The sequence below is a fragment of the Phyllopteryx taeniolatus genome, chromosome 9 (assembly GCF_024500385.1).
Source record: "Phyllopteryx taeniolatus isolate TA_2022b chromosome 9, UOR_Ptae_1.2, whole genome shotgun sequence".
Classification (NCBI taxonomy): domain Eukaryota; kingdom Metazoa; phylum Chordata; class Actinopteri; order Syngnathiformes; family Syngnathidae; genus Phyllopteryx; species Phyllopteryx taeniolatus.
The window spans coordinates 2,816,256-2,844,046 of NC_084510.1; the positions used below are offsets into that span (position 1 = coordinate 2,816,256).

Here is a 27,791-nt window from a genome sequence, read left to right on the forward strand (position 1 = left end):
TTTCTCAGTCTTTTTTGCCACCTGTCTCAGCTTTTTTGGAACGTGTTCATTCTAAGTTAATGATTATTTGCTAAAAACAATAAAGTTTATCAGTTTGAACATTAAATATCTTGTCTTTGTAGTGTAGTCAATTAAATATAGGTCGAACATGATTTGCAAATCATTGTATTCTGTTTTTATTTATGTTTAACACAATGTCCCAACTTCATTGGAATTGGGGTTGTATTAGATTCTGTGTGTATGAGTGATACGACTCAAATAAAAAAAACAATAAAAGAAAACAGAAAATATCACATGCCATAAACGCTCTCACTCTATGTTTTACATGGAGATTGTTAAATATATTGTAGAAGTTATCATTTATTTGCTTAGCTTGCATTAGTATTATGGACGATTTTGAGAAAGGGAGATGTCTCGCCTTCAAGAAGATGACTCAGCAGGAATCATCAGAGAGAAGGACGTGGCCGGGACGTGGCAGGTGTTGGTCCCATGTTTTCACCTTGAAACCCTATCCTTAGTGTGTTGTGTCTTGTAGCTTAGTACGTTATGTCTTGTAAACTTAGAAACCTCCCTATTTTCAAATAAATACAGGAGCGACGGGAGAGATTGTTTAGAGCGTATTGAGAGGCTGTAATCTGAACAATCTCCCATTCGCCCTCCTCATGAGAAAAAGAAACCAGCGTCTTCATTCCTTTTGTGTCTATTTTTTATAATGTTGGGTAAGATAAATCCAACATTAAATTGGTCCTTCGAGCCGGATGTCAACACACCCGAGGATTCCAGTTGTGGAGCCGACTTCCAGTTAAGAGACCGTGGCCACGGCAAGTAAGACCCTTTACGGGACTGGTCTTCGTTCTCCTCAACTGGGATCTGAAGGTTGACGACAATCCACAGGATTGAAGACGATTTTGGTGAGTTAAATTTTAAATTTTTTTTAGGAAAAAGGACGGCGGAGTCCGACAAATTCCGCGAGGACGGCGGAGTCCTGCACGTACTTAAATTCCGTGTTTAATAAACCCTGTGAATACTAGTCAATGGCGGGTAAAATAAAGAAACTAGGAAAGTTTCGTGGCGTCGTAGTTAAATTCCGTATAGGACGGCGGAGTCCTCTAACGAGCTGTTGACAGACGTAGTTAAATTCCGTATAGGACGGCGGAGTCCTCTGACGAGCCAGTGTGAATGAAAACTGTTTGAATGAGAGTCTAAATGGGAAATGGGAAACCACTAGGTTTTTCATTCCATACCAAAACAGTGGGAAAGTAAACAGTGGTCTTTTGTGGATGCAAAGGCAAGAATTCTCCACTCGAAAGAGTTGAAGTGAGAATTACTACAGAAAGTAAATTTGAATCACCGTCCTACTGAAAAGAAACAGTGTTCTAGACTACCCTAGGTAGTATTACACTGAACCAAATTCTTTCAAATGGGGAAAGGAAGTAGTAAAATAAAAAACAGGGATACACTGCAGTGTAAAGGTTGGAAGTTCATTAAATTAAATTTAAAAGAAAAAAAAACCAGGATCCTGATAAAATTTTATATTTAGAGACAGGGATAACTGAACACGGCTTTAATGGTTGGTTAAATACACACACAAAAATAGCCGCGTTGCAGGAATCAAATTATACAAAATAATAGAGAATACGGACAAACTACCGCATGACTAAACCAGCCTGCTTCCCAACTAAACAAATCCTCTTGTGTAACCAGGATATGAAAAAAAGTTACGACATGCGACACCTGATAAAATTACTGTAGATTATCTGTATTCAGACAATGAAGCAAAAGTCGCGGCAGGAATTATTTTACCAGACAAATTAAAGGAACTGTATAAAAATACAAGTGTCCCACATATTTCATTGTGCAAAGATTATGAGTCACAGTGGAAACATATGGGAACATTAGTAAAACAAGGACAGGAGACAGATGATTGGCAGCAAATAAAAAACAAACTGGAATACAGTGCGTCAACTGGTCTAATTAGGAAGGCGATGTTTTGGACAATACAGGGTGATGAAGGGAAACACATGCAACCTGTTTGATTAGACCAAATGATCCTCACTGAAATTGATGAAGAAATATTTAAAAAAAAAAGTTCCAAAAAAATTATGGTCCACAGGACCATTTGATGTAGGCCTTATTAAAGGGGCTTTACCAGTACAAATTAGACCCAAAACAGAATATAGACCAGGGATTCGTCAATATCCATTAAAACCAGATGCACATGAAGGAATCAAACCGGTAATTGAAGCACTAATTAAGGCAGGAGTTATAGTGGAGTGTCCAGAATCACCATGTAACACACCCATTTTTCCCTGTAAAAAAGGCCCCACCTTCAGTGGGTTGGAGACTTACAGGCAGTAAATACTGCAGTAATACAGAGAGCAGCATGCGTACCAGATCCACACACATTTTTAAATTCATTAAGACCAGACGCTACTGTGTTTACAGTAGTGGACATAAGTAATGCATTCTTTTCTGTGCCAATAGAAAATAACAGTCAATTTTGGTTTGCATTCACATTTGAGAAAACAAAATATACATTTACTAGATTACCGCAAGGTTACTGTGAAAGTCCAACCATTTATTCACAAGTTATAACAACACGCATGTCTTCTGGCATCTACAGATGGAGAGACATGCAAAGATTCATTGGCCTTACTGCATGATCTAACAGAAGAGGGACATAAAGTTAACAAAAATAAATTGCAATGATGTAAAAGGCAAGTCAAATATCTAGGCCATAATTTAAGTGTAGGAGGAAGAACTATATTAGAAGACAGGAAAGCTATAGTCTTAAAAAATCCTAAACCACAGACGAAGATACATATAATAATAATTTTTAGGTCTGACAAATTATTGTAGAGCATGGATTCCAAACTATGCAGAAATTGTTGCACCATTGTCAAAATTAATGTATGAAGACAACCTTAAAATGACATCACCTGTTCAATGGAGTACAGAGGCAGAAAAGGCCTTCTGTGACATTAAACAACATTTGGTGTCGACTACTGCGCTGGGCCTTCCAAATTTAATGATAAAACATTCATTCAAATGGAGATTGTAAAAGCTATTACATGACCTCCGTACTTCCACAACAATACGGTGATAAGCTAAGACCAAGGGCTTATTTTTTGTCTAAATTGGACAGCGTGACGTGTGCATTACCGCATTGTGTCAGAGCAGTTGTGGCAGCTTCGATGGCAGTAGAGAGCAGTTCCACAATTGTGTTATTTCATCCATTAACTCTTAAGGTCCCACATGCAGTGTCTGCTCTCCTATTGCAAACGAATATGGCGTTTTTATCACCTGCAAGACATTTATCTTGCATGGCCATCTTGCTGTCACAACCACATTAGACTGTTGAGCAATGCACAACCTTAAATCCAGCCACACTAATAACCTTACTTGATGAAGGCACGCAGCATAATTGTCAGGAATTGGCTGAACAAGCTGCTGAATTAGTAGCATTAACCGAGGCATGCAAACTAATGATAAATAAAGATGGTACAATCGATACTGATAGCCAATATGAGTATTCCACAACAAGAACGCAATTATTGGGAAAAACAAAGTGCAAAACTATAAAATGAAATTTACATTAGCACAGAAAAAAAAAGAAAAAAAAAAAAAAAAGAAAAAAAAAAAAGAAAAAAACCTATTCAAATGGAATGCTATATTGAGCCATGCTGTGTCACATGTCTCAACCGGAGGGATGGTGGCACAGATAGATTGACACTTTACAGCCTTAAAAAAAATTGCAGAAAGAAACACGTGGGTTCATTTAACACACTGTAAAAGAGTCATTTCAGCTGAGTACTCAAATAGGGAAGGTGAGCAAAAGTCTGATAATGGAGCGGGAGCAGATGTGTAGATTCTGAAAACGCTTGCTGGTCAGTGAAGAAAAAAGACACCAACCCTTTTAGTGAGAACTCAGCAGAAAGGCACACCCACGTTGGTTATGAGATTCGATAAGTTGTTACGTAGCAACTTTGGCAACTATGGTGTTGGTTTTGTTTTTGTGGTACATGGGACGTCCCACCCTAAATGATACAACCAATTTTTTAGATAGAAAATCACCTACCAACTGGACCAATATGACGAACCCAATAATAAAAAATTTTTAATCATTAACTCGTATCAAAAGGAGTACAGCTGATGACCAGAACTGTGGGCATGGCCTCCAAACGCGGCAAAACGGTTTAATATTTTGTGCCCCCAAAATCAAACTGCTTTAATCATAATTCCATACGCGGCTCTCACCAATGACGCTCAAGAGAATGGGCAGAATTGGGGATTTGGATATGACTGGTATGCAACTATAGGCTTTGGATGGGAACACCTCATTGGTGAAACAGGTTATGATTGGTCCAGTTGGTCACAAAAGATAGCAAAAGAACATAGAAAGAAGTTTAACATAAGCAAAACGGCCCATAGTTTAATATTGAAATACAAATCAAGTCACCCAGTGTGTTTGATGGTGAGCTTGTGGGCCTATTCTGGCGGAAAAGATCCCCACTTCCAAGTAGCATTGTGTTATAGGAACCGTGTTAAACCAGAAATGCCATTGAAAACTTCAAAGAAAGGTGGACAAATTTTAATGGTTAACAACATAACTACTGATGATTGGTTCCTTGTTGTCACAGGAGTTTCAGGACAAAATAACAATTGGTTACTATTGATGGAACAAGCAGCAAATGTAGCGAGAAAAGATTGTGTTGTTTGCATGGGTCCCAGGCCTTTGTTGCGCATAGTTCCTGCACAATGATCACAAGATTGTATGATTCCATTAATTAACGCTACTGTACCAACTGAGAGGTGTAAATCATGGGATCCTATATATCCCGTAACAAAAGCAGATAAACACAAACCAATGTTTTCTACTTTAGTAGCACTGAATAATTTTACTTGTATAAACATGATTAGTAAAGGCAAAAAATTAGGACCACTGAACGACACACAGTGTAAAGTAACCTTAAAGGTCGGACCAAATTTTGTGCCAGTATCACGGAGCGACATCTGGTGGTGGTGCGGAGATGATAGACTGTTTGATAGATTACCTAAAGATATATCTGGATTGTGCGGTATTATCACTTTGATATTGCATGTATCAGTATACCCTATGCCTGTTCAAGATTTAATGGAAAGGGCACCAATGTTTTTGTCCAATCTAGAACATACACAAAAAAGAGATTTATCCTGGCAGAGGCAAAATTATCCAACATAAAACATACATCGACGCCATAGGTGTTCCTCGTGGGGTTCCTAATCAATACAAATTAGCTGACCAAGTTGCAGGAGGATTTGAATACTTCATATGCTGGTGGTGTACGATTAATAAAATGTTGATGGGATAAACTATATCCACTTCAATGTACAGAGATTAGGAAATTCGACTCAGAGTGGGTTGGAAGCTGTGCACGAGCAGCTCAAGGACGTTCCAAGACCGCATAGGTGTCGACATGCTCCTCGCAAGAGAGAGAGGTGTTTGCGGTATGTTTGGAGAACGAACAATACTGCTTCAGATGGCAGCTTGACCAGAGCCATCGATGGTCTACGGACCCTCAATCAACACTCCTTGTGGGACAGCTGGATGGACGTTTTTGGTAAATACAAAACCCTAATTTCACCAATATTGATATCAATTGCTGTTTTTGCAGCCATTCTGACATGGTGTGGATGTTGTTGTATCCCATGTATTCGGGCTTTAATCAGTAGATTAATTACCACAGCAATTACCCCCACATGGAACCGTATGGAGCAGATGTATCCTTTATTGGAGGTTGATAATGATGACGATGATGATGATGATGATGATGTTGTTTTACCTGATTTGTTTCCTGATCCAGATGATTACGATGTTTAAACTACAACATTCATGTATGACAAGTTTACTCTGAGTGTAAATGTATTTGTTTCATAAAAATGAATCTACAGTTAAAAAATCCAAATGAAGTGACTGTAAAATGATATGAGAATTTGTGCAAATACATGATAAACAGGAGGGAAATGTTAAATATATTGTAGAAGTTATCATTTATTTGCTTAGCTTGCATTAGTATTATGGACGATTTTGAGAAAGGGAGATGTCTCGCCTTCAAGAAGATGACTCAGCAGGAATCATCAGAGAGAAGGACGTGGCCGGGACGTGGCAGGTGTTGGTCCCATGTTTTCACCTTGAAACCCTATCCTTAGTGTGTTGTGTCTTGTAGCTTAGTACGTTATGTCTTGTAAACTTAGAAACCTCCCTATTTTCAAATAAATACAGGAGCGACGGGAGAGATTGTTTAGAGCGTATTGAGAGGCTGTAATCTGAACAATCTCCCATACGCCCTCCTCATGAGAAAAAGAAACCAGCGTCTTCATTCCTTTTGTGTCTATTTTTTATAATGTTGGGTAAGATAAATCCAACAGAGATGGTGGTGATTTTGGAAAATGGCTGCTTCTGGCACTCTCCATTATCACCCAAGGTAACTTCTTTAAGCAGTTGTCTGCTACTAAGCAGTTTATGTAGTTGTGTTTGTAGTCTTGAAACTACAAACACAAATAATCTAACATATTTTAAATGGTAAATGGACTGCATTTTATAGCGCTTTATCTTGTCACGATTCGATTTTCACTGGACCCAGAAGCAAGTGGAGGGTGAGAGGTTTGTGGTCAAAGGTTTATTGAAGAGGATAGGATTGAAGAGGATAGGGAGATGGATCCTTGAGGCGTACTGGCGGGTTGTCGAGACAGGGAATGTGCGGCAGGCGGGGGCGTGAGCAGGAGGATGGCTTGGCGGCGTGGTGGAAGAGGTCAACAAGGTGGGGAGCACGGAAGGAGAACTCAGGACAAGGAAAAATGCACGTTCTACCTCCTGAGCCACCGCCACACATATACAAATACCAGCATACATGCGCTTCCACTGTGTGCACTGGTCAAAACAACTACAATAAACACATAAGTGAATTTTCACCACTGTACTGATTTATATCCTAACCTCACTTTAACAATATATGTATGGATTAAGAGTGGAAGACAGATGGGTCTGGAGCTGTGAACTTTGACCCCCATTAAGGAAGCTGTAATCACATACTACTTCCTCTGTAGCAGTGGCCATGGTAACAGTTACCAGGGCTCCGGACGGCAATCGGCCAGTGTGTGGAGTCTCTAAGCAGCAAGTCTTATCTGTGATTTTTCAGTAGAATAATACCGTCTCAGTTTAGGAAGCCTAACTCAGTGAAACATATAACGTGTTCATATTTAATTAAATCCCTCTCACACAGTGAGTGGAATATCTACGGCAAATAGACCCACCTTATCGTTTGTGATGTTCAAATCAGTATATTTATTGATGGAGTCTGCTTTTTGATTGTGAGATATTATAATATTCTTCTCATCTTTGTTTTTATGTTTTTTTTGTATTAGATCAGTAAGCAGCAGCTGCAGACAGTCAAAGAGCGTTTTGAGGCATTCCTCAATGGCGAAACACAGATTGTAGCCGATGAGGCCTTCATCAATGCTGTCCAGAGCTACTATGAGGTGAGTATCGAAAGAAAACTGATGCCAACACCAATTTGGAAAGTTTTTACCGTTGTTCTCTGGCTTTTGTGAACTTGATCAAGCTTATTTTAATATTCTGGTTCTCTTTAAAGGGTGAGTATGTAAAGTTTTCAAAATGCAAGCAAGATTTGAATCTAATCTTATTTCAGTCCCCACAAATAGAGTGAGACATGCCAGATATTGGTGAAGGCAGAAATAGCAAGATGGAAAACAGCCAGACACAGCGACAGAGACAAAGGGTCAGAATTCACTTGACAGTATTGGCTGTCTAGCAATCTATCAACTTTATTTATTTTTATTATTATCGTTATTGAACACTTTCAGTGTCTCCCTCTCAGATCCAGTCAGAATAAAAAAATATTCACCCCCGTCATGTCCAGACTGCAAGTCGATCATGCTTGCGCGAAACTGTCACTGACAGGTTTGAATGCCCCCTCATTCTGTGTGTGCAATGTATGTCTTACACAAAACAAATAAAGAAGGTAGATGAAAACCACAACCAGAGTCTGTCTGCACTCATTCCTGCAGTGGAGAGAAAGAGGGAATTAGCTCTCAAGTACAAGCGCAGGTGAGGACTTTAACCCTCGCATAGCAGCTAGAGCTTAGTCTGGAGCCTCAAGCAGGGTCAGCTAACAACAGGCTAAAAGTGCTGGTAGAAATTAAACATGTTTGATGTTTAATTATTTATGTTAACCCTGCAAATGCCACCCCTAAAATTAAGTCTATACAAAGGCTATTGTGTTGGAAATTCCTCTTTTGTAGAATAATTAAGGAAACAATCTTGTTTTTTTGTTTTTTTTTAAATACAAAGACCTATGTACATCATATAAACAAAAAGAGAGAGGGACAGAGAAGAGGGAGAGAGAAGAGGGAAAGGAGAGCAAAGGGGAGATGGCTGGCTGTCCTCATGCTTTTGCAAGCCCCCACACTCTCTCTGAACCCCAACTCGAATAAAAACAGATTATAAGGAAGGCCCTTCAGTCAGATTCAGTACATTTCCATTATAAGGAATTCCCACCAGCTACCAAGCCAGCTGTTGTAGCCTGCTTGGGAATTTCCTTGGATAAAACAAACAATGGCTTGCTGCTTTTAGCAAGGCTAGACATCTACACCAGAGTTATGGAACAATAAAAGAATACATTATAAAGAAAAGGCATTAAACCTTATGAATGTAAATATAAGTAGTTTTACCAACTCACTATGTTGAGTTTATCACATAATATTGCAAATAAAATATGTGCTTCAGTGCAAAATGCTTCATTTATTGTTTTTGTGATCGTCTGCCTCATTTCTGAGGTAGTGAATAAAATGTTGCATGTTCTACCCATGCTTGCATGGGATTTCCCCAGCTAGACCTCAGCTATCTAAGACATATTGACACATATTCTAGCTTTTACTACTAGCAGAGCTCTGAAAAAACAGTAATCATGTATATACCAAGATACATTTTTGTATGTACCAACCATATAATGGATTCATAACCAAAAATACTCCCGTCTATTTGTTACTCCAGGTGTTCCTGAAAAGTGACCGAGTGTCTCGAATGGTACAGAGTGGTGGCTGCTCAGCCAGTGACTCTCGAGAAGTTTTTAAAAAGCACATTGAGAAGCGTGTGCGCAGTTTACCAGAAATTGATGGGTTGAGTAAAGAGACCGTCCTCAGCTCTTGGATCGCTAAGTTTGACACCATCTACCGTGGTGAGGAGGACCCAAGGAAACACCAACAGAGAATGACTGCCAGCGCTGCCTCCGAACTGATCCTCAGCAAAGACCAACTATATGAGATGTTTCAACAGATTTTAGGTATCAAGAAGTTTGAGCACCAACTCCTATATAATGCCTGCCAGGTAAGTCTGCTTGCGCCACGCATTAAGCAAATACACAGCTTGCATAGCAATTAGATCCATCAACTGATACATATTCAAAGGTATCCTGTTCAGGGTTAAGGTCTGGTACATGCACAAAGATAATCGGGCCTGTTTGTGTCTTATTTTCCCTCTTCCCGCCAGATAATCTTATGTTTAATAAGATTGTACATTGGGATAATGTTGTGGTCTAAGGTATGTTAAGAGTGAATTTGTTGCAATAAAAGGAAACGGTTTGGGCCGACAATCTTAAATATTAAACGTGCTCAATATTTACGACAAAAATCTTTGTGTGTGGGGAAACCCGCCGACTCCTGAGTCATGACTGAATTGTGACCATCCATCCATCCATCCATCATCCATCCATCCATCCATCCATCCATCCATTTTCTTCTGCTTATTCAAGGTTGGGTCATGGGGGCAGCAGCTTAAAGCAGGGAAGGCCAGACTTCCCTATCCCCAGCCACTTCGTCCAGCTCTTCCGGGGGGGGATTCCGAGGGGTTCCCAGGCCAGCGGGAGCCATAATCTCTCCAGCGTGTCCTGGGTCATCCCCGGGGCCTCCTCCCGGTGTGACGTAACCAGAACACCTCACCAGGGAGGCGTTCATTAGGCATCCTAACCAGATGCCCGAACCACCTCATCTGACTCCTCTCAATAGAGAGGAGCGCGGCTTGCCTCTGTGCCCTTCCGAAATGACCAAGCTTCTCACCCTATCTCTAAGGGAGAGCCCGGACTACTCTGCGGAGAAAACTTGTATGCAACTTGTATCTGCGATCATGTTATTTCAGTCACAACCCACTGCTCGTGAACACAAGTGAGTGTAGGAACGTAGATTGATTGGTAAATTGAGAGCTTTACCACGACAGACCAATACAGAGTCCGCGTCACTGCAGACGCTGCACCAATCTGCCTGTCGCGCTCCCGCTCCATTTTCCCCTCACCCATGAACAAGACCCCGAGATAGTTGAACTCTTCCACTTGGGCCAGGATATCTTTCTCAACCCGGAGAGGGCACTCCACCCTTTTCTGACTGAGGGCCATGGCCTCAGATTTGGAGGTGCTGATTTTTATCCCAGCCACTTCACACTCAGTTGCGAACTTCTCCAGAGTTGAAGATCACGGCTTGATGAAGCCATCAGAACTACATCATCTGCAAAGAGCAGACATAAAACTGATGTCACCAAACCGGATGCCTTGAACGCCTTGGCTCCGCCTAGAAATTCTGTCCATGAAGGTAATGAACACAATCGGTGACAAAGGACAGCCTTGTCGTAGTCCAACTCTAACTGGAAACATATTCAACTTACTGGTGGCAATGTGGACCAAATTGGTCATACAGGGACCGAACAGCCCGTAACAGGTGCTCTGGTACCCCATAATTCTGAAGCACCCTCCACAGGACTCCCCGAGGGACATGGTCAAACTCCTTTGCCAAGTCCACAAAGTAGATGTAAATTGGTTGGACAAACTCCCATGCACCCTCCAGAACCCTGCTGAAGTTGTAGAGCAGCACTGTTCCATGGCCAGGTCAAAAACCACACTGCTCCTCCTGAATCTGAGATTCGACTTCCTGATGGATCCTCCTCTCCACCACCCCTGAATAGACCTTACCAGGGAGGCTGAGGAGTGTGATGCCCCTTTAGTTGGAACACACCCTCTGGTCCCCCTTCTTAAAAAGGGGGAGCATCACCCCGGTCTGCCAATCCAGAGGCACTGTCCCCAATGTCCACGCGATGTTGCAGAGGTGTGTCAACCAGTACAGTCCCACAACCTCCAGAGCCTTTTGGAACTCTGGATGGATCTCATCCAACCCCGGGGCCCAACAATTCCTGGAAGCTGAAAACATCCCAGTTCTTGCATAGCCAGCATACTCCCCGAACATGTCACCCATTTAGGATGTTTTGGATGGTCTGGATCGGCGGATACAACAGCGTGTTCCAGTTCCTGCCAATACAGCAACTTCGCACAGCCATTGAAGAGGAGGGGACCAACATTCCACAGGACACAATCAACAACCTGATCAACTCTATGCGAAGGAGATGTATTGCACTGCGTGAGCCAAATGGTGGTCACACCAGATACTGACTGGTTTTCTGCCCCCCGACCCCCACAATAAAGCAAAACTGCCCATTTCAGAGTGGCCTTTTATTGTGGCCAGCCTAAGGCACAACTGTGCAATAATCATGCTGTCTAATCAGCATCTTGATATGCCACACCTGTGATTATCTCGACAAAGGAGAAATGCTCACTAACACAGATTTAGACAGATTTGTGAACAACATTTTAGGGAAATGGCCTTTTGTGTATGTAGAAAAGGTTTTAAATCTTTGCGTCCAGCTCACGAAAAATGGGAGCAAAAATAGTGTTGCATTTATATTTTAGTTCAGTGTATCGAAAATACAAAATTGAAACCTCGGCCACAGGACAAAGATTGAATTTAAGATTTAATTGGTCATCTTTACGTGACTCAGAATTTTGATAAAAAGCATTACTGAAGCGATGTAAAATTGTTAGCCACCAGCGTCACAATCCGGATAACGACCACGATCCATCAAATGATCCATCAGCAATATTATATCAAAGACAAACATGTTTGAAGCATGATTGTACACTTGTAATTGGCTTCACACATCACCTCTGACATGGAAGGTATGCCTTTGTTGCAGTCAGGACCAGTTTGTGAAAGTTTTCCTTTTGCACGGTCTATTTTCACCGTACTGTATGGGCATTCTAGGGCTACAACCGCCGACCGAGACAACATAGTTCCTCATGTATCATTGCACAATGGTTGAAATAGGAATGAAAATAACAGTGTTATGGTTGTTTGGTTTTTGAAGTCTACTAGTTCACGTGTGGTGTTTGTTTGTGGTTTTAAATGAGTTGAAAACAACGAGATCGGACAGTCAAACAGAGGTGAAATCAATCATCTCTTCCTTCTTTACACGTCCATAGTAGAAGTGCCTAATACGAGCACACTTTAAAAATCTGTCAGCAAAGTCAGCACACTCTAAAAATCTGGAAAAATTAATGAACACTGTAGACATTTTTTGGAGTGAATGTTGATTTGTGATATAATGTTAATATGTACATGTAATGTTAGTATGATTGCTGATAATTTTAACATTTTAATTTTGTAATTATGACCATAAACCATATTTTTACCAGTATCGTCTTATCAAAATAATACAAACAATTGTCTGTGTTTTGTAAAGACATTCATTTAATGTAGGTCATAACGATTGGATGGGTTTAGGTTAGTATGTTGGTGCGAACCTCGACAAGCATTCTAGTTTATCACATGGCCCCTTTGGAAAGTTAAATATCCACCCTTGCGCTAAACAATACTTATCAGTACTGTTATTTCTCGTGCATAATACGCATTTTTCCCCACAAAAAATTGTCAAAAGTCAAGAGTGCAAATTAGCGGCACGGTGACCGACTGGTTAGAGCGTCAGCCTCACAGTTCTGAGGACCCGGGTTCAATCCCCGGCCTCGCCTGTGTGGAGTTTGCATGTTCTACCCGTGCCTGCGTGTGTTTTCTCCGGGCACTCCGGTTTCCTCCCACATCCCAAAAACATGCATGAATTGGAGACTCTAAATTGCCCGTAGGCATGACTGTGAGTGCGAATGGTTGTTTGTTCCTATGTGCCCTGCGATTGGCTGGGAACCAGTTCAGGGTGTACCACGCCTCCTGCCCGATGACAGCTGGGATAGGCTCCAGCACGCCCGCAACCCTAGTGAAGAGAAGCGGCTCAGAAAATGGATGGATGGATGGAATAGTGCAAATTATACATAAGTATAGGGGCAAATGGAAAAAAACTTTCACATTTTATAAATGTATGCCACCATCTAGTGGTTATGAAAAAGCTGTACACTTTCATTCCAAAATGCCACAGCCACCTAGTGGTTATAAAAACAAGTGTAGCCTACACTTTCATGCCAATATGACAGGGGTACGTATGACTGCATATATGTACAGTTGTGCTCATAAGTTTACATACCCTGGCAGAATTTGTGAAATATTTATTTATTTCCATCCATCCATCCATTCTCTACCGCTTATCCGGGTCGGGTCGCGGGGGCAGTAGCTTCAGCAGGGACGCCCAGACTTCCCTCTCCCCAGCCACTTCATCCAGCTCTTCCGGGGGGATCCCGAGGCGTTCCCAGGCCAGCCGAAGGATGTAGTCTCTCCAGCGTGTCCTGGGTCGTCCCCGGGGTCTCCTCCCGGTGGGACATGCCCGGAACACCTCACCAGGGAGGCGTCCGGGAGGCATCCGAATCAGATGCCCCAGCCACCTCATCTGGCTCCTCTCAATGCGGAGGAGCAGCGGCTCTACTCTGAGATCCTCCCGGATGACCGAGCTTCTCACCCTATCTCTAAGGGAGAGCCCGGACAACCTGCGGAGGAAACTCATTTCGGCCGCTTGTATCCGGGATCTTGTTCTTTCGGTCACGACCCACAGCTCATGACCATAGGTGAGGGTAGGAACGAAGATCGACCGGTAAATTGAGAGCTTCGCCTTTCGGCTTAGCTCTTTCTTTACCACAACGGACCGATACAAAGTCTGCATCACTGCAGACGCTGCACCGATCCGCCTGTCGATCTCCCGTTCCATTCTTCCCTCACTCGTGAACAAGACCCCAAGATACTTGAATTCCTCCACTTGGGGCAGGATCTCATCCCCGACCTGGAGGTGGCATGCCACCCTTTTCCGACTGAGGACCATGGTCTCAGATTTGGAGGGGGTGATTCTCATCTGCAAAAAGCAGAGATGCAATACTGAGGCCACAAAACCGGACCCCCTCTACGCCTCGGCTGCGCCTAGAAATTCTGTCCATAAAAGTTATGAACAGAATCGGCGACAAAGGGCAGCCTTGGCGGGGTCCAACCCTCACCGGGAACGAGTCCGACTTACTGCCGGATATGCGGACCAAACTCTGACTCCGGTCGTACAGGGACCGAACAGCCCGTATCAGGGGGTTCGGTACCCCATACTCCCGAAGCACTCTCCACAGGACTCCCCGAGGGACACGGTCGAACGCCTTCTCCAAGTCCACAAAACACATGTAGACTGGTTGGGCGAACTCCCATGCACCCTCGAGGACCCTGCCGAGGGTGTAGAGCTGGTCCACTGTTCCACAGCCAGGACGAAAACCACACTGCTCCTCCTGAATCCTAGATTCGACTTCCCGACGGAAGTTATTTATTTATTTTTATTTTTTTTAAATGACTGATGACTGAACAACAACCATCATTAATTTCTTTATGGTTATGTTTTGTTTAATGATAATGCTTTTCTGAAATGCTTGACCATTTAATTTGAATCCCATTAAAATAAAATGAAATGTGTTTCGCCTGGTCCTTCGTGTTTTCTTTAAGGAATTGTACCCATCTTACAAATTCTGCCTGGGTAATCAAACATATGAGCATGTTTTCTAATTTACTAAATAAAAGTAGGGCTGTGAATTTCAAAATAAGAGCAAGTAAATTTAAAAAAGGATTACGTGTTCAAATAAAGTGCTTAACTTCAGAATAATTCTTTGAAAAAAAAACAACAAAATACAGATAATACTTCATGTTTTGATCATATGGGTAGAAGCAAAATCATAAAAATGCATTATACATAGGTAGAAGGGTTTTCCAGAATTTTGAGGTCAACTTTGGGGGTTCGTATTATACATGGGTGTGCATTATAAATGAGAAATTACGGTAATTCTCCATGTTATAATATGGCCCGACCAATTAAATATTAATATGAAAATCAGTTCTGGAGCTCATTTTTCAATTTCTAATTAGTGATATGAGCCAAAATTGAAAGAATCAATGATACATGGATTTATTTTTATTTTTTTGGTATAACGTATAAAACATGTCATCTCTAAATTGGATATGTTGCATAGCAACTGTTCTGTTCTATTGTGCAGTTACGTAAGTAGTATTGACTTTGCATAAATCCAATTACACAAAGTAAAGAACTCAAAAGATAATATTGCTCTTTATCAAGTTCAATGCATACAACGTGCCATTAGCAGTAATGATGACTGGTACTAGGAGATAAATTGAATTGAAGACACAGCGGATATGTTGTGATGGTAGAGCAAAATGGGTGTAGTTTTCCTTTCATCAAATGGGCTTTATTGATTAAGGTTGTGAGGAGTCAGCAGCCACTGAAAGTCTCTACATTGCAAACAGTGTGTCACCAACACAGGGGTAGAGCCAGTGCCCCATCTTTGGGTGTCTTGGACATAACATGAAACAGGGTCCGCATCTCCTTAGCAAAACAATATTTATGAACAATTAGTTGTTTTGTCTGTAATCTAACAAAAAGATTCAGGGTGAACCAAGGCCAAAAAAACAAACAACAAAATATTTGCCACTAAAAAATTTAATCAATGGTAACCAATCAAGTAATGAAACCAAAATACAATTGCTTACCATCATGATTAACATACAGTAAATCGCCAAATAGCGGCACGGTGGCCGACTGGTTAGAGCGTCAGCCTCACAGTTCTGAGGTGCGGGGTTCAATCCCCGTCCCCGCCTGTGTGGAGTTTGCATGTTCTCCCCGTGCCTGCGTGGGTTTTCTCCGGGCACTCCGGTTTCCTCCCACATCCCAAAAACATGCATTAATTGGAGACTCTAAATTGCCCGTAGGCATGACTGTGAGTGTGAATGGTTGTTTGTTTCTATGTGCCCTGCGATTGGCTGGCAACCAGTTCAGGGTGTACTCCGCCTCCGGCCCGATGACAGCTGGGATAGGCTCCAGCACGCCCGCGACCCTAGTGAGGAGAAGCGGCTCAGAAAATGGATGGATGGATAAATCACCAAATAACTTAGTCACTGAGCAGCTCAAGTTCTTGCTCTATGTAGTGGGGCAAGGGCGACTCATGCCGGATGCCCAAGTGTGTCACTGGGCGCCATTTTAGCCACGCCTAAAAAAATCGCGAAAACTGAAATGGTAAAAACGCTATATCGCCACAACTAAGTACTACAGAGTTCTTTGCACGTTTTTAACAATTATCTTCAAACATTAATTAATTAATTAATTCATCTTCCGTACCACTTATTCTCACTGGGGTCGCGGTCGTGTTGGAGCCTATCCCAGCCATCTTCGGGCGAGAGGCGGGGTAGACCCTGAACTGGTCACCAGCCAATCACAGGGCACATTTAAACAACCATTCGCGCTCACATTCACACGTATGGGCGATTTAAAGTCTTCAATTAACCTACCATGCATGTTTTGGGATGTGGGAGGAAACCGGAGTACCCGGAGAAAACCCACGCAGGCATGGGGAGAACATGCAAACTCCACACAGGCATTGCCTGCGATTGGCTGGCGAAAAGTTCTGTGTGTACCCCGCCTCTCACCCGGAGATAGCTGGGATAGGCTCCAGCACGCCCACGACCCGAGTGAGGATAAGCGTTACAGGAAATGGATGGATGGAAGGATGAAACCAATTGAGAGTTTCCTTGGCAGTAAGTTTTGGATCATTATCCTGCTGTAAACCACCCTCTTTTCATTTTCATAATCCTCGTAGATGGCAGCAGATTTTTGTCAAGAATGTCTCGGTACATTTGCGCATTCATCCTTCCTTCAATAATGTGAGGCTCACCAGTACTATTTGGTGAAAAGCAGCCGCAAACCATCATGTTCCCACATCCGAACTTCACTGTTGGTGTGGTGTTTTTAGGGTGATGTGCACTGCTATTTCTCCTCCAAACATAGTGTGCTTTATGGCATCCAGAGTTCAATTTTGCTCTCATCAGCCCAGACTATATTTTCCCAGTATTTACCTCGCTTGTTCAAATGTTGTTCAGCAAACTTTGCACGGCTAAATAAAGCGTTTGAGGGGGCGAAAGCTAGAAACAAACCAACAATCATGGCGTGAGGTGCTTCTGATTTAATGAGCAGCAAAGTTTGTCCCGTTAGATACTGATTTAAAGGCACAATAAAAACAAAGCACACAGGAGCACAGTTGAAAACTTCTGTGGGTTCCAGTACTGGGCAAGTCAAACTTCATGGTCAGGATATTGTTGAATATGAATATGACAATGATGACAGTGCTGAAACTCCTACAATTTTATCCTTGATGACTGTGGGTAACAAATACTAGTCTGGCTAAATCCTGAGTGTCGGCAACCTTTTGTGTGTGAGAAACTGGGAAGGAAGATGTTTATTTTCCTGTGGTGATGCTAATAATGCTGAGGCTGTGTAGCTTTATCATGTTTCATTCCACAGACCCAAACACACACTAGCATACACAAACACTCTTGGTGGCTTTTATATGAGGTTGCTATGGATACTGTACACAGAGGCAGCCACTCTTTCCTGTTTTCCTTTCTTTCCCATGTTAGCATAACTAATCTGAATGAAGGCGGTGTGATAGTTTGTCTTCAGTTAATTTTTGACTATTGATCCATCCATAGAGATTGTAACTTAAATAAATGAGAGGGATCTAGAAAGTTGTGGATGATGTACTGGGCAGCTTTAAGATTATTAATAAAATAAAAGAATGCTAATGACAAAGATAATTTGAAGGCTGGTTTGTGTACGAAGGACACTGGCTATCATCAAATTGCACAAAATGAAATGCTGGATTTTGTCATAGTTGTAAAGTTGGTAGTGGTGAGGTTCAGTGACACTTATAGATTAGAGATTCACCAAATTACCAAACCTGAAGATCTGAGACAGTGAGAGTGCCATCAAGGTGTGCGTGAGAGAGTTTTAGTGGCAGTAGAGTATATTATTAGTGTAGTATACGGCAGTGGTCCTCAAACTTTTTTATGCCAGGGATCGGTTGAGACAAGAACATTTTATTCGCTGACCAGCAACCATTCGTCACCAGGAGTGTGTGTGTGTGTGTTGGGAGGGGGGATTGCTGAGGGACTTTCCCAATCGGATGCTACTTGACGATGGAGTTGGGTGGTTGGGAAGTAGTTTCCTGATCGAAAGGTAATTGTCGACGAGTGTTGGGGGTAGGGGCTTGAGTCTGGGAGGAAACAAGAGTGTCCTGATCGGAAGCTAATCATCGACGGGATGGAGTGAGGGTTGCCCCGTCACATGTGCCACAAAAAAAAAACAATAAACAATAAATAAATAGCGGCACGGTGAATGAATGGTTAGAGCGTCTGCCTCACATTTCTGAGGACTGTGGTTCAATCCCCGGCCCCGCCTGTGTGGAGTTTGCATGTTCTCCCCGTCCTCCCACATCCCAAAAACATACATGAATTGGAGACTCTAAATTGCCCGTAGGTGTGAATGTGAGTGGGAATAGTTGTTTTTTTGTATGTGCTGGAAACCAGTTCAGGGTGTACCCCGCCTCCTGCCCGATGATAGCTGGGATAGGCTCCAGCACGCCCGCGACCCTCGTGAGGAGAAGCGGGTCAGAAAATGGATGGATGGATAGAAGTAAATAAATAAATAAAATCAGTCTATATGTGTGGTCCTTTGCCAAAACCCGAAAAAAATCTGAGACCAGTACGTTTCCAGCGGGCTATCCAGGCAGCCATGGCCTGCATTTGAGAGTTGGACATACAAATAGAAGAAGAATACATCAGTAGTTACGTTACGTACGGCTTTTTTTCTGTATACTGTAAATACAACCCAATTCCAATGAAGTTGGGACGTTGTGTTAAACATAAATAAAAACAGAATACAGTGATTTACAAATCATGTTCAACCTATATTTAATTGAATACACTACAAAGACAAGATATTTGATGTTCAAACTGATAAACTTTATTGTTTTGAGCAAATAATCATTAACTTAGAATTTTATGGCTGCAACACATTCCAAAAAAGCTGGGACAGGTGCCAAAAAAGTTGAGGAATGCTCATCAAACACCTGTTTGGAACATCCCACAGGTGAACAGGCTAATTGGGGACAGCTGGGTGCCATTATTGGGTATAAAAGGAGTTTCCCTGAATTGCTCAGTCATTCACAAGCAAAGATGGGGCGAGGTTCACCTCTTTGTGAACAAGTGCGTGAGAAAATAGGCAAACGTGCGTGGTTAGTTGTCGACAAGCTATATGTCGACGGCCAACTGTTTCGTGATGCCAACATCATGCCCTAGCTCTTCTAGATAAGTACTACATTTGATCTGTTGTCATTATGAATTGTCAAAAATTTATTGTATTTTGTTTCATTCTTTCCACTTTTGCTGAGATAAACAAAAACGGAATCATGCATGCCACCAGCATGAATCCTCACTCCTATCTCTCTGCTTTCCTGCTCTGCTTGCTTCCACACACACTAAACGCACAAGTAGCTCAAAACTCTTTTTGCGTACCACAAACCACCACCACACACCATATTATCCCCTTGTCATTGTTTGTTTCCTATGTTCAGTGTTTGCTCGTTACCCTTCTATGTACCCTGGCTTTGCATTACTTATATATTATATATTACACTTAACATTCGTGTCTTGGAATGTCAATGGTATTCGATCACAGGCAAAGAGAATTAAGATTATGGATTATACCACTAAATTTAAACAGACCTCCTTCTATTACAAGAAATGCCCCTTACTAAATCAGAAGAAAAATGCCTCATTGACTCTAATTTCACTCAGGTTATCTCAGACTTTTATAACTGTAGACAAAGAGGAGTCTCAATACTAGTCCATAAAAGACTACTTTTTACAATAAATAGTACAGTAGCAGATCCAGAAGGCCGGTATATAGTTATACAGGCTACAATATTTAACAAGCTATATACAATTATCAATGTATACGCTCCAAATAAAGATGATCCAGCCTTTTTTCACATGCTCTTTTCACACTTGTTTAACTTGTCAGCCACTTCTACAATTATTATGGGAGCTGATTTTAACCTTATGCTAAATCCCCTAATATATCGCTCAAATCTCACAACTAGTAATCAGCCACAATGCTCCAATATAGTATTACCAGTATATGGATGACTTTGGTCTCCTTGACATATGGAGGCTGAAAAACTGTACAAAAAGAGAAAACACATTTTTCACACATTTTTCTCAAGAATAGATTTCTTTTTTTCAAACAATTTGGCAGCTCAAAGAATTACTCCCAAAATACATCCAATCATCATCAGCGATCACACACCGATTTCTCTCAATCTAAAATTTTAATCAGATTTGGGACCCCCACCAACATGCAACTTCAACACATCCCTATTGAAGGACCCGGATTTAGATTCTTTCGTGAGGAAGGAATGGGATGAGTTTCTGAAATTCAACGACTCCCCAACCATATCCCGATCTCTGTTGTCTGTCTGTTTTGAGAGGTCGAATCATATCATATTCTTTGTAAAAGGAAAAACAAGAACAAAAATTGGAAAATGGAACTGAGGAAAAAATTAAAAACCTCACAGAAGAATATGCAATTAATCCGATAAATACGCTTAGAAACCAACTTCAAAAGGCAAAACAGACCTCTTGTCCCTGTGTTTGCTGTTCCGGAGTCTGTGGGGGCGGGACTTTTTTTCGCTCCTTCCTGATCTCGGGGGTGGGGTGGAACCACTGGGGTGACCTCCTGGGGAGTAATGGTGGTGTGATGGTGACTCGCCCATCTTCCGTGGGTGCCCCCGCTGGGTGCCCGGTTCTCGGGGCGCCTCTTTGGGGCCGGTGGACCGCCCTGGGTCCCTCGGTGTGGGACATGTCCCGTCCGCCAGGCTGCTCTCGTGTGGACCCTTGAGCCTGATCCCGCCCCTCGATTGATTGGGTGCGGTCCTCAGCCGCAGATAATGTAATGATTTACTTCTGTCATCCTGTTTACAATTAGTGCTTTGTCTTTTGTCTTTTTTTCTCTCTCCCTTCTAGAAACTTTGTTCGACTGATCAAGTCTGATTCTCAATAAACCTCAATTATAATACCACAGCGGAAGAATAAAAACTCCACTGTGACACAGTAAAACCGTTCCGGCAAAAAAGGGATACTGATTTTCCATTCTGCTTGACCTAACAGCCGAACAGGACAAAAAAATTAAATAAATAAAAAATAAAACACATTTGACATGCGAAAACGCAATACAATGGAAATTACATAATATGGTCATTCCTTCTATGCGGCCTGGTAACCAATGCCTCACGGACCGGTACCGATCCGCGGACCGGGGCTTGGGGACCACTGGCTATACAGTATATTGTTTCCTGAAATGCACCTCGGCATTAAAAAGAAAACAATCATGGTTATCTTAGGTCTCCGTGAGTTTGTCATGTCTATGACACTCACTGAATTGTTAATGTACCTAATATGGTATCTCTGTCTGTCAAATTTCTAAAATTCAAATGCGACATTTTTTTCCTTTTTCCCCCAGCTGGACAATCCTGATGAGCAGGCAGCCCAGATCAGAAGAGAGTTGGATGGACGTTTACAAATGGCAGACCAGATCACCCGTGTAAGCAAATAAGAAATGATCTCCAGCATGTCCTAATGAATGAATGATGATGATATAAACTAACAATATAATAAAATTAATGCTGTTTTGATTAAAAGTTTTGATATAAAGCCAGTGCCTATTAGGATCGTATTGATTTTTGACTAATGGAAGCAGCATTTCATCACCATGCACCAAAATGACCAAACAGATTCTTCAAACAGATCTAAGATGCCCATCAATTAATTGGGCTTTGTGGCATGCTTTGTTGATGTTCTTGATGATGGTGCTCTGCTTACACACATACTGTAGGTAAATCCAAACAACACACACATTCTCTGTGTCATCTTCAGATTGTTTGGTAAAGTGGCTTCTACGAGTGAAGCAATAAAATTATTCAGTTTGAGTGTTGAACTTCTCCTTTAAGGTGAATATCCTGTTGCGCTGTTTCAGAGTCTTGGGACGGTACACCACCTGAAGTGATTTTCCTCAGTGTATATTCTCAAATTCCGAGAACTGAGAGCACAATTCTCCAAGTAAAAATGAGCATTTTTAGACGTTTACACGTCTAAAAGTTTTACACCGAGTCCTTAGTACCAGCGTCAGTCAAGGAACTGATTGACCTTTTGCTGGAATAAAGAGAACAAGTTAATGACTATATATTCATGACAAGGTCAAGCTTCAATACAGACTTACACAGGGCTTGATGATGGACTATGCAGTGTAGGAAAACTAGATCCTTGCCAGGGTTTTCCTCTCACTTTTTGCTGGATCCTTTTCAGCAGCCCAACGTTTCTTCATGTATATTTTGGTGATGTCTGCGGTGATATTGTCAAGTTTACACCAAGGTTAGCTTCAGTCTCTCAAGTCGTGTCCATGTATTTTCCACTTCCAGGGATTCCATTCTCAACAATCACGTTTTTCACAATTATTTTTGCTGTCTGTACACAATACACCTGCTGCGACTGCAATGAATGAAGGGATAATGGTTGATGCGGGGCAGACAACAACAAATGTTAATTGAGTATCGAGTCCGACATCTAGTGGACTCCAAGTGCATTGCAATAAAAAGTAAACAAACGCATTCATTCGTTGCTTTGGTGGGCTGGATGTTTTATTTTTTGGGTTTATTTATTTATTTATTAAAATTGAGTATTAGCCTAAAATGCCTCTTAATTAGGTTATTTTGAACAACAAATCAATATGTTTACTTTCTGGTGTCATTAGCTCGGCGGAAGATTCCCTCACTTTGCCTCAAGGGAGATGGAGGCCATGTTCATTGAAGAGCTGCGGTCATCAGTCAACTTGCTGATGGCCAACCTGGAGAGCATGCCAGTGTCTAAAGGTGGAGAATTTAAGTTGCAGAAACTGAAACGAGGTCACAACACATCTATCATGGACATGGGACAGGAGGATGAGAACACCCTTTCTAAATCAGACGTGGTGCTATCGTTTACCTTGGAGGTTGGTGAACAGTTTTTTTTTTTCTTTTTTTAGAAATATGGTATTTATATTTATACGCACTCACAATTTCAATGTTCATCCTCAATCCTTCAAACTCATTTATTTTTGTTTAAACGTGAACACTACGTTTGTATTAACTAAGGGGCAGGATCAGATTAGGAGCTGCAGTACTGTACATTTCTTGTCATTGCTCAGATCAACTCCTAATCCGCCTTCATTTCATTTTATATCCTGTATTTGATTAAAGTCACTCATTTGGTTGACAGACAGGGAGAATTATACTTTTTCTTTACCCTGGAAAACATCTGCTCCCAATGTGACCTGGCAGCTCAACATTAATTGAGACATTCAGTCTTTAAATTGGCAAGAAAATAAAGATTAATTAACAGATAACAACAAAACCTGTTAGTTTCATCCATTCATTCATCCATTTTCTATACTGCTTGTTGTTTCATTTGTGTTTTATTTTCCAGAAGAGATGGGCAGATACTAACAAAACATTCCCTGTGGTTTTAATTTGTCCGCTGTCGGTAATTACTCTGGGATAATTACAGGCAGCAATTAGCTCATGCTTTCCAGCTGTTTTGGTTGATTTTAATTGAAATCTTTGGTGCTGTTCAGATTTGTTTAGATTATGTAATGACATATGGGGACAAAATGAATCTCAATGTACAATTTTTGAAAAACCACATAGATATTTGAAACTTTGCTACATATATAATGTTAGGTTGGCTTGAACAAATCAGTGTTTTAATGCTTACCTGTTTATCTGCAATTTCTTCAAAGTTGCACAGCTATCTATTGAGATAACATAGATAATTGTGATAATTTTAGCCATTATAACATGTGACTAATTTTTCCTCCCATCTAATTTCTACTCTCAAACCATCCAGTTTTGTATCATAACTGTGCAGACACTGTGAGTGTGTATACAAATAGAATGCTTCAGGGAAGATAAAATGCAAGAATTGTTGCTGAATATTCTCAGTTGAAAATATCTTGAACCATTTCATTTGGCCCTTACATCCTCTGGCATTGTCTTAAGCTGTGACTTTGTGTGTTGCAGGTGGTCATTATGGAGGTGCAGGGTCTTAAGTCTTTGGCTCCAAACAGAGTCGTGTACTGCACCATGGAGGTGGAGGGAGGGCACAAACTGCAGACAGACCAGGCTGAAGCTTCTAAACCCACGCAAGTCTCCCCACACACAACCTCAGAGACATTTACTACACGCAAAAATGTAGCTCTAGTGAGCAAACATATTGTCATCCCTGACAGCATAAATTTATGTGACGTCATTGTCAAGTGGCTGTACAGTACGTTAAGGAAATAGGAAGTTTACCATTTCTGTGATGAAACGTTCAATTTAGTGCTCTTAAGACTTTATCATGAATAGCATTTTGGTTTTTGGAGTGAAAGCGTAGGGCATTGGGCTATAAACACTACAGCGAGACATACAAAAGCTGTAGGTCTGAGTCCCACAAGAGAATAGAGGTTGCATGAGTTTTTTTTTCAAGTTGATGCTAATGTGATGCGATTCGACGTTGACTTGTCTCTGATGACATCAATGATCTGTTTTGTTTTTTTCAGGATAGTAGTAGAATAAAAAAAAAGGGAGGAGGAGGTAATGCTTTGTCATTAATCAATATCCACAGACAATGGACAGCTCATACACCGAATTTATGCAAAACATTCGAACATGTTTTCACAAGACATCTGAGAAAGGCATCTCTGGTTGTTATTTTGGTTCATAGAGGCATCACTGGAGTAGAAGAAATGTGATTTAACGTTAAAGCGCATCATGCATAAATAATGTTTTGCCAGTAACTTCACTCATTATGTTGTTTATACACTGCATACATCTATGATGATGATATGAATCGTTTGTTCTTTTTTGGAACATACAGTAGAGGAAATTCAATGTTCTTGTTTGATTTTCAAAAAAGTGTCCTATTTATTAAAGTACACAAACACACTAGCACTGTGAATGTCTGTTGGATTCAGAATTGAGGAAAACAGTTTGAAAAATTCTGTCTTTGAGTCCCCCAAAAAATTTAACCAATTTATGAAATCCGATGTGTAAACTGTTTATGTGAAAGGGTGATTGTTAGGTCCCTGTATTATGTGATTTTCCTGTGAAAAAATGTTCGACTCAAATCCTCACTGCAGTGCTGAGTCGCTGACCTTTAATTAATTAATTAATTAATTAATCTGCGTCCAGTTGGGGAACCCAGGGGGATTTCACAACAACACAGCCCTTACCTGCTGTTAAAGTGAAGCTCTTCACCGAAAGCACCGGAGTGCTGGCCCTAGAGGATAAGGAGCTTGGAAGGGTAAATACTTACAAAGGCTTACAAGCCTCCAAATCATCATACATTAAAGCATTCCTAGTTTAGATTGATTATTAATGTTGTCCTGTAATACTTGTAGGTTGTGCTCCATCCAACTCCTAACAGTCACAAGCAGTCGGAGCTGCACAAGTTGTCAGTTTCTAAAGGCTGCCCAGATATTGACCTGAAGATCAAATTGGCCATTCGCATGGATAAACCCCAGAACATGAAGCATTGTGGGTAAGTAAGCGCTGCAGACAGAGTGGTTTTGTCCTATTGTCATGTTTACTCCTATCATTGATTATTCCAATGCACATTACAATTGTTATGTCATTACTATATAAATTTGAACATACGGGGACATGGAAGAAAATAATAATGTTTGTATTCCCTCATAAAATACTTTGCAAAGTTTATTGTGAGGGCAAACAAAGGGTTTTGTGTGTTTGTGTGTTAATGTCCTTCCGGGTCAACTAAACAAATGTAGCGTCCGAGCTACAGGGGCTTCTAAAGTCACTATTTCACTTCTGTTTGCTTGTCCAATTGTACAGTTTTGAGTAAAGGTCATTCATTCATTCAGTACTGGACCAAATGACTTTAACTCATTCCCTGCCAATGCCGTCTAAAGACGTCAATGGCGTTTTTTAACGGCGGTGGATGCATGGGTCTTGTGCAGTTTATGTGTGATCGTCAAGCCTCTGGATAACTGCAATGAGGAATGGCACCCTGTAGAGGGCAACAATGCCTTGAGGTGAACGTCCCACCGTCAGATTAACGAAGCGGAAGAAGGAAGGGGCGGGGACGAGGAGCCAATGAGAAGATGCAAGCAACATGGCGGAAAAAAGACAAGACAAAATGAAAAAAATCTAAAAAAAAAAATAAGCTTCTGGTACTAGAAATTTACTGCGCCAAGGCAAGAAAAACATTACTGTGACCGACAGGAATGACGCGTTAGGGAATAAAGGGTGACGCTCCGAGCCAATCACTTTGTTGCAAAGCTATCGCCCAAAATGCCGGGCCATATGGCGAGATGCTCTCGACCGCTTGCCAGCTGATTGTCTGCCGACCAGGATTTGAGGAGATGGGATCCGGAATCGTGATGAGTGAACTGCCTCTGGATCTCCTGGAAACAGTCGAGCTTCATCCGGATGATAATGGAGACTAAGGTAACTCGTTTGCAGCTCGCGTTAGCTACCTTTAGTGAGCAAACACTCTTTCAATCTTTGTTGCATAAACAATTTAGTCCCACTAGTTCACATTACAATGTAATACATGTTTGCGAGTACTGATTGGAATTTCCCAGTTCCAGCTCGTCCATCAACATCCGCAAGTCGAATGTCTTTTAGGATTGCGACGAAGAAAAGTATTTTTTTTTTTTTTTACCCTTGCAAAACATGTCATCAATAAAAAGTATTCTATAGTAATCGTATGTATTTTTTTTAAACTTATAGGTTATGCATCCAGCAGATGTTTGTCTCCCATTCCAGTACGCAGTGCAAACAACAAAGGTAATTGAAAGCTTTTTTATTTTCTCCACGTCCCAATTCAGCAATTTCAACAATGTATTTTTATAATAATAGTAATAATAATAATAATATTTCTAAACTGCACAGGTTGTCCTTCAAGCAGAGGAAGGGACTGGTTTCAAGGACAATGACAACCACACACGATCCATTCACTGTCACCAAAGAATAAAATCAGATGTGGCTAAAACTTTGCTGCACAAGATAACAGCCTAGACTACTGAGCAAACGGTAGAGGAGGACAATTAGGAGGAAGAAAGTGCAAGTTGCGGGAGCCCCATTTGTTCATGCATTTTTGTACAATGTAAATTCTGTACATAGTTACACTTGTAAATAAATTATTTTTCTGTCAAAAGTACGTTCTCAGTGTTGTTTTATGTTCAGATGTTTGAGATTTTCACTAAAGAAAAAAAACATTGGTGTCAAAGTCCTTGTTCGGCTTGATCTGTCTGCTTTCACAAAAAGTTTTCTAATTTATTTTTCCTCCAGAAACGGATTTGGCTGTAAGCAGCCTATATTTGACTGCTTGTTACTAAAGCTATAAGATAGAGACAAACTTTTTTTTTCTGATGAAAGAAGAGAGTCTGATCTTTCTTTTGGTGGTTTTGGTGTTTACATAGTCATAGTACACGATAGTCTGTGGGGCTTGAAAAATGAGTGAAAAATCCGGCCTCGCCTGTGTGGAGTTTGCATGTTCTCCCTGTGCCTGCGTGGGTT

At 41.3% G+C, this 27,791-nt stretch overlaps 1 protein-coding gene across 18 annotated transcripts in view; it reads left to right on the forward strand.

The window, feature by feature from the left end:
* Positions 1 to 27,791, forward strand: part of cadpsa (Ca2+-dependent activator protein for secretion a) — a 242,163-nt gene that overhangs the window by 34,388 nt on the left and 179,984 nt on the right. For all 18 annotated transcript variants that reach the window (XR_009790075.1, XR_009790076.1, XR_009790078.1 and 15 more), the window contains exons 2-8: positions 7,405 to 7,518; positions 9,053 to 9,385; positions 21,701 to 21,781; positions 22,988 to 23,224; positions 24,291 to 24,412; positions 25,443 to 25,554; positions 25,652 to 25,791. Coding sequence is in view for 14 of the 18 variants with exons in the window: in XM_061784285.1 (XP_061640269.1) it covers positions 7,405 to 7,518; positions 9,053 to 9,385; positions 21,701 to 21,781; positions 22,988 to 23,224; positions 24,291 to 24,412; positions 25,443 to 25,554; positions 25,652 to 25,791 (1,139 nt within the window). In the remaining 4 variants the exon portion in view is untranslated. The remainder of the gene's footprint in view (positions 1 to 7,404; positions 7,519 to 9,052; positions 9,386 to 21,700; positions 21,782 to 22,987; positions 23,225 to 24,290; positions 24,413 to 25,442; positions 25,555 to 25,651; positions 25,792 to 27,791) is intronic.